General features: G+C 38.2%; 1 protein-coding gene across 2 annotated transcripts; it reads left to right on the top strand.

The window, feature by feature from the left end:
• Positions 1 to 10,033: 10,033 nt before the first annotated feature.
• On the top strand, positions 10,034 to 11,159 carry LOC104602404 (non-specific lipid transfer protein GPI-anchored 7-like). Of its 2 annotated transcripts, none has more exons than XM_088886792.1 (3): positions 10,034 to 10,416; positions 10,667 to 10,717; positions 10,835 to 11,159. In XM_088886792.1, the coding sequence occupies exons 1-3, from the start codon at positions 10,077 to 10,079 to the stop codon at positions 10,942 to 10,944; spliced, it is 501 nt and encodes a 166-aa protein (XP_088742918.1). In that variant the 5' UTR covers positions 10,034 to 10,076; the 3' UTR covers positions 10,945 to 11,159. The 2 variants fall into 2 exon arrangements, with proteins under 2 accessions (XP_088742918.1, XP_010264392.2); XM_010266090.3 differs by having other exon boundaries at positions 10,832 to 11,159.
• Positions 11,160 to 12,171: the final 1,012 nt, after the last annotated feature.

Here is a 12,171-nt window from a genome sequence, read left to right as displayed (position 1 = left end):
TCAAATTCGAGCTTGATATGATTCGTTTGCATCCCTATAGTTAGAGAATAAGGATCACTTTCTTTATGAACTTTCATCTGTGACAAAGGGCCCCCTTAAACTTCCAGATTACAACACTTCGTCCCCTTGTTAAGCATTTTTAAATCCCCAAACTACATTTTTCTAAATGTGTGAGACCATTTTTCCCTTTATCTTGCATATTAACATAAACCCTCTAGTTACTTATGTTGTTTGTCTTGTTCTTTTTTTTTTCTTCACGAGGGCATTGTTTGATTGTGATTTAGAAGTAAAAAGGTAAGAGATATTGTGATTTTTCCCTCCCACTTTTATTATTTTGAAACATCATTATCACATTTATACAAATCTTAAAGGGCATTCTAGTAAATTAGTTTACTCCATCAATCCAAGGAAAAGGCAAAGTGTTGAAATATAAGTTTAAGGGGTATTTTTTGCAAATGAAAGTTCATAGGGCTAAGTGTCACCACCCCAATTTACAAGGTGATAATTTATCCTTTTTTTGTGATGATGTATGGTGCTATATTAATGAGAACTTGTTCATGTTTACAACAATCTTCAAAAGAAAAAAGTGATATCAAACCCCTATTGTCCTGGTTGTCAATTTCAACTGAAACAATTGATCATGCAATCCTCCATTGTGAGTCTATAACGCCGTTTTGGTTAGGTTCTCAACTGGGTCTCAAGTTCGATAGGGATTGTCAAGTCTCAATTCATAAGTTGCTCTTAAACTAGGTGGAGGATAATTCCAAAGCAATTGTTTTTACTTTTTTTTTTGTTACAACTTGGCAATTGTGGAACAATATAAATAGTTTTATGCACACAAAGCCCTTAATCCTGTATCTTTTATTGTTTGGTAAGTTCCTGTATCTTTCATTTTCGCCCTTTTCAAGTTCTCCCTGCTAGAGGCAGAGTTCAAGAGGATCAACCATTCTACTTACCTGGAAGCATTCATCAATTGTAACATCAATGGCATCAATCATGTAGAAAAAGTCATCACTAGAGGGTGCATGTTTTATGGCATCAGACATTTTAAAAATTATTTCCTCATCTTGTATCCGAAGGCTGAGTTGTCCTTGTTGGACATCAATCATTGCTTTCCCGGTAGCCAGGAAAGGTCTCCCAGTTTCCTTTTGTTTGCCAATAGTTCTTTCAAAAATTTTGCATAGTGTGGCATATGGGCTAAAGCATCAGCAAAAGGAATATTAATATGTAAACTTTTAAATATTTCAAGGAACTTACCGAATTCCTTCTCCATCTTTTGTTGCTTCAGCCTGTTAGGAAATGGGACTTGTGGTTGTTAGTGTATCCCTTGTTGTGCTTCAGGTTGTTCCTTCTTCTACTGTCCGGTTCCAAGGCTTGTGTCTGCCTTGAGTTCAACCCTATCTTTCTTCTCTACCTCGGGCAACTCCTTACCACTCCTTAAAGTGAATGCCCCACTCTGGGAGGAACCACAGAGGGCTCAGAGAAAGTTGCACCTGCCACTAGGGGAAGTGGGGCGCTCACCTACGTGGTGCTCGGTGGTGCAACAGTCAGCGATGGGACTCTAGACGTTGTGAGCGGAATGGTGAACTGACCGATGCACACCGTAGGAGCTTGGGGGAAGGTTGGCTGCTGGGCTTGCTCCCCGGTGGTGTTCATCTCAACGCTTTTCCCGGTGTGGCTGGAGGATGCCATTGAAGTTGAAGTTGAGCTTGAAGCTGCAAAGAGATAGGAATGACCTTTCGATCGAATTCCCACGTACGGTGCCAATTGATGGTGCACGATCTGACTACTCCTAGCTGGAGGGTGATCTGGACTCCAGGTGGACGGTGAGCTGGATCAATCTGCAAAATAGTCTATCAGAAAACTCGGGGTAGCTAACCCGACGAGGTCGCTCTGATGCTTAAGTTAGTAAGTATGCCGTAAATGCAAGCTGAATGCTTGAGAGCTTGAGAGCTTGAGAGCTTGAGAGCTTGAGTGCTAGTGAGTAGAGTAATCACGCGTACCTTTGCCTTGAGATTTTGAGTCTTTATATACTGGAATAGTCGTGTGCTTCACGAAAGAGCTCTGGGTTCCCCGAGCTGTAGAGATAAGGTTGGTTCCGCTTTTGGAGGAGGGTGGTACGTGGATGAGGCTTATCGTCCAACTCCAATTCAGGCGGAACTGGGATAGGTTCTTATCGTGACCTCAGGAGATTCGGGATCAGTTGGGAAGGCCTTCGGAGTTGGTTATACGACGCTTCAACCCGTTAGCTCCGAGCTGGAACTTCGATTCTTCAGTCCCGAACTGGACTGGATACCCGAGGTGCCTCTAGGCCGAGGCGGGTTTGGAGCCGAGGTGGCTGGGTACCCGAACTGCGCATGTTGCGAACTGGGCTTGCCCGGATGAGCTGTCATCCTTCAATCAGATCGCGCTTACGTGTCCCCTTCCCATCAGGTTGTGCCAAATCACCCTTCATCAACTTTAAATAAATAACAACTTAAGACTTGGCTTTTAATAATATGATCTTAATAAAAAGGACACTAAAATAATAAATTATTTATATGTTAATAAATCAAGTGTTTTTAATCAAAGCGATCTTATATATTGTTTATCAAATTTACACTTTTACACATAAAATATAATAAAATTACAAAAGATCTAGGAAACCTTTATATGTTATTAACAAAATAATTGGTTTGGGCATCAATTATTCAGAACAATTTTTATTAATTGATCAAAAAATATTTTCAAAATTGATCCAATTATTAATGAGGACACAATCACATGACCTGAACCAATACGTAGAACCAACTTGTTGACAACTCTATCCTTTGTTAAAAGATGGGATGTGCCCGAATTACTCCTGCAATATTAAGCACATTTTGTCAGATTTTGCTAAGAGCACTTTGTTCAACCATGCAATATGCTTGAGATGGGGCTTCGTTGTTAGGTGGTCAATGGTCACTAATCACAAATTCATCGCCTTGGTCAAGTCTAGGTGTTATTACAATTGAAATTAATGGATTTCATCATAATTTATGATATACTAGGGCTAAAGTATTGGGCCTAGGCCCAGGCTGAATGATAGAGTGCATAATTTCCATATTATTTATATTTTTACTTCTTATTTTATTGGCAAATTGCACTTAATTGGTAGATTTAATTGTGTTTTATTTTAGAAAAGTGCGAATTGGAAAATTGAGCTGAAAGGAGCTTGAAGCATAATTCTAGCATCAATTGGTGAATTTCCAACACTTTGGAAGGAGATTAGCACGATTTTAGCAGAAGACTTGAGCATGCAAGACGTGGGCACGCTCTATCAATCTCACACCTGGTGGAATTCAGCTAAATTGGAGGCGTGAATTACATCTTGAAAAGGGAAATTATTAGAGTTTATTTCATACTGTATTTCTGAAAAGAGTCTCATTTTAATTAGAATTCTTATTCCTATTTAGGGATGAGAATAAATTAGATTTGGGGTGATCGTTATCTCTTAATGAGGATAGACTTCTATTTGAGGAAGAACTCTTAAGAGATGCAAAAAGCAGCCTCTCTAGGGCTATATTAGGGGATACATTCTTTTTGTCTTGGGACTGCGTTCTCTTCATGAAGAGCGACTAAACTCCTATTTTCTGGTTGAAGGTTAAGGAAGCTTTGATTTTACAAACAATTGTGAGATCTAATTGATTTTATCAATTCATTATTTCTTGAGTATTTATATATTTTTTGTAATTTTCTGAGATGATTAATTTTATTGATTGAGTAAAAAGGATCCATTGCTCAATTGGTGAAATAGTTTATTGCCAATTAGATAATCAAATTCGTATATGTTTGTTAGGTTTAATATTTGTGGCAAATAACATAAATTGATTATGGACAAGTTTTCGATTTATGTTATGAAAATATATAATCTAATTTAAATGAACCGAGCTTGCGTGTTTGTTGATTAGAATTGGGTCTCTCTAATTCTTAATGCTATTGGTAGATTAAATCCTAAGAACTTGTTTAGGATTGTCTATTAATAAGAGAAATAATCAAAGAGCTTGTTTTGGTTATCGAGAAATCAAGGAGAGATTGGCTATTAGAGCTTGTTAATAGCTATAACCAATTTACTCATAAATATATGAATTTATCTTTGCATCAATGATCAATTGCATGAATCAAATCTGAACTTATTCCTTTAACCAGAAGTTGCCTCCTATTGATTTAATCTTTATTTTATTTGAATTCCTTTTCACAATAACTTCCCATTTTTATTCTTGGAAATAAATCAACCCAATCCCTGTGGATACGACCTTGTTCATCGCTATATACAAAAGTATTTATTTTGAGCAGGATTTTTATTTTTGTTGGATTCGACACCCACCACTGAACTTGTACACAAAACCAAAGACCAAGCCTATACATTTATGAGTCCAGATCTCCTGTACATTTGTCCCTGTAGAGGTTCCTGTACATTAAATCAGAGGGTGCCATGTTAGCACCCTCTCATGCTTAAATCTCACATGTGCGAGTTGGAATAACAGAGGTTTCAAACATCCACCCACCGTGTTTTTAATACATTAAAATTCTAAAATAAATTAAAAAAAGGGGTTAAAAGGACTTCTTTCTATTTCATTAAAATCATTCTCCAACGAATGAACTGAATAACACTAAAAGAAAAATAGGAATAAAGGGTTTAGAGAATCGAACACCTAGTTGAGATGACTCTATCTCATATCTTTTACTCTGCTGTTAAATATCAACTATCAACCAAACTTCAACTAGAATCATTGGATCTCCTACAGATTCGCCCCTGTAGAGAATCATTCAACAGCCAACGATTTTCACAAGATTTGAAACTCAAATAAGCTATAGCTATCTGTTTCAATTGTTTTTTTTTCCCTAGATTTCCATTGCTTTAAGGGTTAAGATAATCAAACGCCTGGCTGAGACAATTCTCTCTCACATCTCACTCAATGTTGTTAAGTAAACCAAACACCAACCGGTTTTTTCTGCTTAGTGATATTCAGCTTTGTAAACCCTTGTTTTTTATTAGTGATATTCAGTTTTTTTTTTGCTTAGTGATATTCAGCTCTATAAACCCTTGTTTTTTATTTGAACGAAATAGGAAGAAGAAACCCTAACCACTATTTTTTATTTGTTTTAGACTTTTAATATATTAAAAATAGGATGGGAGAATGTTTGAAACATTTGTTACTCCCACTCCCACATGTGAGATTTAAGCATGAGAGGGTGCTGACATGGCACCCTCTGATTTGGTGTACAAGAAGCTCTATAGGGAAGAATGCGTAGGAGATCCGGACTCTACATTTCTAGGTTGGGCTATGAAAGAACATAAGGGTTATATTCTGGAGACAATGGTGCATTTGTTAATCCCTCCTTCAATCCTTTATCAAGATTGGGAAGCATCCCTCCACCCCCTAGGTGCAAGTTCGACAGGTTAGGTTAGGTCGAACTCAACCCTCACCCTTAATCCAAGGTTCAGGTTGGCTCAATTCCTTCACCTTTTGTTTTTTTTTGTTTTTTGCTTTTTTCGTTACTTGTTAGTTTCCATTTGTTTGTAGTGTAAATCTAAACTGCATAAAAGTAGTTTCATATCTAGTTTAGTATTTGCGTCCATTTGTTTGTAATATGATTTGCATTCCTATCAAACATATAATTTGTACTTTTGCCTCTTTTGCACTCATTAGTATTTCAACTTACCTCTTGTCTCACTCTAAAACAAATAACCTTCCTCCTACTTTTGTTGTCTTTCATATAAAATGGGGACCATTGCATTTTACGTCTTACAAACAAATAAGACAAAGTCACGTCTTAAGCAAAGATAAATTATAATTTACAAACTTTTTGCACTCCCATGCATTTAAAGTTTAAACCAGTGCAAATAAAGAGCATCTGAGACTAAGAATTAGGACGTAAAACTTGAATCATCGTATTTGAGAATGTCTTCCCTGTTTGTGTGCCTTTCTTTTGTGTACTTGGATTTTGATTAACTGAATGGTGATGCCATATGTATTTTATTTTCAGTCCAAAGTCCTCTAGCTAGACATATTTAATGCGGAAATTAAATATCTAATGCCTTGTGTCATTTTGCTATTATGAGTTTATCGAATTATTAGAAGAAATGCTATATATTTTAGAAAGTTGTTTTGGTTGCTTAGTTTTTGTTAGCAAGAAAGAATCTACTATAACTAATCTTGTCCACGTGGAAGACAAATTTCCAAGTGGCTTTTCACCGATCATGTATACCAAACATGAATAGAAAGACAATTTTCTGGCTTTCTTCTTCGGTTTGTCCCTTTGTCTTTGTCATGGTATCAGAGCGATAACAATCGACTCTGCCTCCGCTGCCCCTATCTGTGTTCCGGCTTTATACTCCGACGAATTCTACAACTTCAGTCAATCTTGTTCAAAATATGAGTGATCATCTGGATCCAATCTCACCATGCTACTTACAACCCTTGGACAATCCAGGGGCGATTCTGGTCTCTTGTCCTCTGACAGGAGATAACTATGCAACATGGCAGCGAGCCATGAAGAACGCTTTGAAGGCAAAGAATAAGTATGGTTTCGTTGACGACAGTCTTTAGAGACCTGAATTTGGTTCGACAGAGGAAAGATCATGGTCCAAGTGCAAATCCATGGTCATTTCTTGGATCTTTAACTCTCTTTCCCGTGAGTTGCATTAGAGTGTTGCATACACTGAGCTCGGAAGGGAAATTTGGTCCAATCTTCAAGAATGATTCGCACAGAGCAATGCTCCACAAATCTATGAACTCAAAATAAATCTCTCATTCTTGCACCAAGGAGAAGATACAATAGCTGCATACTTTACGAGAAGATACAATAACTCTCACACCAATACTTGCCTGCACCCGCGACGCGTCTAAGGAGATGATTGCAGATCGTGAAAGAGAAAGGCTCAACCAGTTCTTAGTGGGCCTCAATGACACCTTCAACAGCATCCGATCGGGTATTCTTGCTTCTGATCCTCTGCCTAGTGTCAATCGTGCCTACACCTTGTTGGTACAAGAAGAGAAACACAAGCTGTTCTTTCTTAGAAAGGAAACATGACCCCTAATGCTTTTGCATGCCTTTCAAACTTTTGCACAACGTCCAGGTAATTGTGGCAACTTCAAGTTAAAATATAAATGTGATCATTGCAAAAAGCAAGGTCACACAAAGGAACGTTGCTATGAATTGAATGGCTATCTGGAGGGATGGGAAAAAGGCAAAGCATCTAACAAACCCAAGAATAGCCATTTCTAGACCACAACAAATTGTGTACAATCTGATCCTCTCACGGACTCATTAATCCCAAATCTCCTACATGAGCAATACACTCAACTACTAAGGATTCTTACCAACAATTCTACCAATACATCTGATGTTGCAAATATGGCTAGTAAGACTCCTTGTTCCATTGATCACTCAAGTACTTGGATCTTAGATAGTAGAGCATCCCATCATATGGCCCCAATAAGGATCTACTACTGCATCTTGAAACTTTAACTATGCAACCCTTAATTTGCTTACCCGATAGTTCCACCTTGAAGGCCACTCGCAGAGGGTCAATTCTCTTGCAGCCCAATCTAACCATCGCAAATGTCCTTTATGTTCCCCAATTTAAACACAATTTATTGTCAATCAACAAATTAATATCTCAATTGCATTGTAGTATTATACCATACTGTTTTCCTCCAAGCATTGCACAATACAGGACCCAGTCTCTCACAATTTGATTAGCCAAGGAGAATTGCGGAATGACATCTATCATCTATAGCTACCTCACCTGCATTCTCCTTCCTCCACTGCCTTTTCTACATACATGAATAAAGAGTACCAGACATGGCACAACTGCCTTGGACATCCCTTTGTTCAACAACTTTCTCTTTGTTTTGATGGATGCTTTCCTTCACAAGTAGAGGGTGCATGTGATGCTTGTGAACAAGCTAAACATGCACGTATCCCATTTCCAATAAGCTCCACACGAGCACCAGCACCATTTGATCTCATACACTACGACATATGGGGAACATATCACACACACACCTTCCTTATCCGGTGCCAAATTTTTTCTCACAACTGTTGATGACTACAGCTGTTGTACCTGGTTATTTCTTATGAAACAAAAGTCTAAAACCTATCAACTACTTGTATCATTTTACAACATGATTCTTACACAATTTGATCAAAAAATCAAGATGGTTAGATCGAATAATGGGAAAGAATTTTTCTTTGGACCTATTCTACAATTTTTTCTACACATGGGATCATCCATCACCACTCTTGTATTGATTCCCCTTAACAAAATGGCATTGTTGAAAGAAAGCACCACAACCTTTTGGAGGTAGTATGGGCCCTTTGATTCCATGCTTCTTTACCCAACTCATTTTGGGGTGAATGTGTGCTAACAGCTGCCAACATCATCAATCATCTATTGTCTGCACCCCTACATGGCAAAACCTCATTTGAATTACTTTTTGGTAAGCCACCAACCTACGATCACTTTCGAACATTTGGTTGCATATGCTATGCATTAGAACAACCCCTTTCTGGTGACAAGTTTGCCCCTAGAGCTGTCTGATGCTTGTTTGTTGGCTACTACCCATATGGTTAAAAAGGATATCGGGTTTATAACTTATCCATAGGGCGTAACTTCACCTCCCGAAATGTAACTTTCTACGAAACCACTTTTCTTTATGTTGGCTGATATTACCAAAACATTTCAAAGTCATGGTCTTCCGAATGTTGTAATACCTCTTCCACAACTTGAAGATGACATCATTGCACCCATTGAACACCACAATAGGTCTAATTCTAATTCTCACTCTATCCTTGAGCCAACATAAAATGAGACTGAATTCACTCCTAGTGAGTCTTCTAATGGGCCAAACACTGGAAACTCACCAGCCCCATCAACCAAGCACCCTCGAAATCAAAAGCCACCAAGCTACTTTCGTGATTATGTTTGCCATGGTCCTACACATCAGCCCCACATTGATGGCTCAAAGACTATTGCCATCACAAAGTCCACATCATATACTCAGGCTTCTCGAGATTCCAATTGGCGTTAGGCCATGCAAGAAGAAATTAAAGCACTAGAGCGAAACAAGACTTGGTCCATTGTTGACCTTCCTCTTGGGAAGCATCTCATTGGTTCCAAATGGGTCTATAAGCTCAAGCATCCCATTTGTCCCTTTGTCTTTATCAGTTTTCAACTTGGCCAGCCTACCAAGCTCACCTAGGTTTGATCCCAATCCGAGTCATGTGCTAGGTCTAACATAGATTATGATTGTGATTTAACCTTGAGGTCAGACTGAGCCTTGGCCGAGGTCTAGATTTTAAGGTTGGCCTTGTTGGCTAACTCAACCCACTTGGGTTGTTCTACAAGTACCCTTGGTTTAGTCATGTATAATGCTATTATAAAAGATATATGCCATCTTTCTTAAAATTAGTGTTTTTGAACTGTTGTTGATCCGAAAAGTTGGACCTTTTGGCTTGGAAATCGTCCAATCAACTGGTTTTGTTTCATCCTTAACCTTGTCTTTGGCCAAAAACCGTTGATTTAGTTAATCACCCGTTGACATGGGCAGTTGAACCCGTTTGACCCATTCAATGGGTTTAGGCCATTTTTTATTGTTTTTTAAGTTGGAATAGGTCATCTGTTTGAATTGGATAGTCGAACCATCGACCCAAAAACCAGTGGCAAGAACGATTACGGTTTTGAATTGGTTTTTAAAACCTTCCTTAAAATGAAATTAAGAGAAACTAAGGATAGCTATTTTATTATTAATTTTTAATTTTTTTATTGAAAGACGTACAAATAAAGAAAAATTTTAAACATGAGAAGTGGAGTAATTAAAATTTGAATGATTGGTACTCTTAATAATGGATTGGATCCATAGATATATAGGTAGATAGATATGAAACGATATAAAGGCTGTAACATTCACGGAAAACAGGTAGATGCAGCTGTGAGCTGTGTTGGAAGTCTAGAAAGTTAGAAACTATAATTGCTTGTTAGAAGACGGTTAGAAATCCATTATAAATGAGAGAATAGCTAGGAGCTAGAATCGAGTAGAGAGAGAGAGATGATGGGTCGTTTTAAGAAGAGCGATGTTGGTGCATTGGTTTTGGTGGTGCTAGCAACTTGGTTGTCGTTGGTGGGGGGAGGAAGTGATCAGCAGGCAGAGGAGCAGAATCCAGAGTGTGCAGCGCCTTTGCTCGCATGCGCCAAATACTTAAACTCAACCAGTACTCCGCCCGAGTCATGCTGCAACGCTGTTCAAGAAACCATAAGGAACCAATTTGTTTGTCTCTGCAACTTCTATAAAAGCGGCCTCCCACAATCTCTTGGCATCAACGTCACACAAGCCCTTGAGCTACCCAAGTCCTGTGGAGTTAAGACTAAACTTACTGGCTGCAGCAACGGTAACTTGACTGTTTCTTTAACTCTCTGCTCCTCTGCTGCCATCGTCCTTTCTTTAATTAATCCATATTTTAGATTTAATTTGTGTATGTGGTCATGGATGTGTTGTTAGTTCTGGGCACTTGGAAAGCTCTTCATCAGCAGTAAAGAGTAGAGACGAATTAACTCATAATGAAGATCAGCCCGTTCGACTTGGAATTAGGTGTTCTAGTACTCTATTAGCTGATTTATTAATTTACTTTTCATTTTCAGTTGCTGCATCTTCTGCCTCATCTCCATCAGTTCCACCTCCATCTCCCCAAGGTATAGATCTCTCTCTCTCTTAATCAACTGCTTAATTGTAAATTCTATGTTTCTTCTTCTTCTTCTATGTTTCTTCTTCTGATACCATATATAATTCGAATGAAACAAGAGTAGCAGAGAGTGATGGAAGTGGGGCGGCGAGCAAGATAGCATGGACGGGAATGTGGAGATTGCTTTTACTTTGGATTTCCGTGAACCCCATTGGAGGACTTCGTTTTCTTCTTTGATTCTATTATTCAGATTTATTAATTTGAACAATGATTTGGTGATTGCTGTAGTTCTTCCTCCTTTTTTTCCTTAAAAAAATTGATAACTTCTTCGTTCTTGTACTCATGAAAGTAGTTATATTATATATAGGAAATAGAAGAAACCATGTGAAGTGAAAGTACCGTTGGAACTGTTAGCTCATCACCACGAGGCTACGTGAACGCCGACAAGTGGCAACACAGACATTTTGTTGGTTGGGGGGGGGGGGGGGCGTTGGACATTATTGATTTATTATTCACGGTTATAAAGGTTGGAGTTTGATTAGGGCCCCTCTAGGAGTTAAAATTTGTTTGGGAGAGCTTTCACTGCGGTTTTTGACTTTCCCAAGTGGGATCCACTCACAAAGCCCCGATGAACAATTTCTTCAAATTTTGGAGAGCCAAACTTTGGTCACAGTACAGTCGCTTAATTGTTGATTAAATATGGCTGGTGCTTTGAATAAACTACTGCAAGTGGAAAGGGCTTGTGCGAAGAGTCACCTAAGTAGTTGTTTGTTTATTAAATATGGCTGTTCATTTTATGTTTTTTAACTCTTTTTACCAAACATTATTTGTAGGTTTTTTTGGTTAGGCACTACTTTCCAAAGAGCTACATCCCTCCCACCACTAATTACAGCTATGCACCGGAAATATCTCCCTCGGAGATTTTCTCAATTTCCGTGGCTAAGGAGTTCTTTCCAAAGCCAAAAGCCAAAATGTGAAAGCCCTCTCAGCTGAAATGAGCGCCTCTTTCAGTAGCTTCTTCAAAGCAGCTTAACTAGCCCTCATAGAAGCATATATGAATTGGAGTGATATTTTACGCCTAAATTTTTTATCATATATCAAAATATATGGTGCTCTTGGTTTTATGCCATTTTTAAATTAGGAATTTTTTTAACATCTATTTGAGCAATTATCAAACAGTGGCCCCAGTTTGGTTTGTACTTTCATTTTGTTTCTATGTGGCTTCAAAAGGGGAACAGGCAAAACTTGTTCTCTGACGGTCTAGCCTATATTTTAACCATTAGTGAAGGTCATCTCTGTTTGAAAAATACCCTTCTTTCTAAGTGGGTAAACCTTTCATGCACTATATATTTATATTAGAAAAAAAAAAGAGAAAGTTGGACTGAGTCCACAATCTCAATCTCGATATTTGAACCATTGACCCATTTGACCCATTCAATTCAATGGGTTGTCAATATCATGGTT

Source organism: Nelumbo nucifera, chromosome 1 (genome assembly GCF_055504915.1).
Source record: "Nelumbo nucifera cultivar China Antique chromosome 1, China Antique-T2T, whole genome shotgun sequence".
Classification (NCBI taxonomy): Eukaryota; Viridiplantae; Streptophyta; class Magnoliopsida; order Proteales; family Nelumbonaceae; genus Nelumbo; species Nelumbo nucifera.
This window is presented reverse-complemented; position numbering and strand designations above follow the sequence as displayed.

What these genes read in the sequence shown, in the direction of transcription:
- LOC104602404 (XM_010266090.3), top strand. Translation starts at nt 10,077, where the DNA reads ATGATGGGTCGTTTTAAGAAGAGCGATGTTGGTGCATTGGTTTTGGTG. An exon ending in ACTTACTGGCTGCAGCAACG is followed by an intron (nt 10,417 to 10,666) that starts GTAACTTGACTG and finishes TTTCATTTTCAG; the next exon opens with TTGCTGCATCTTCTGCCTCA. An exon ending in TCCACCTCCATCTCCCCAAG is followed by an intron (nt 10,718 to 10,831) that starts GTATAGATCTCT and finishes AAACAAGAGTAG; the next exon opens with CAGAGAGTGATGGAAGTGGG.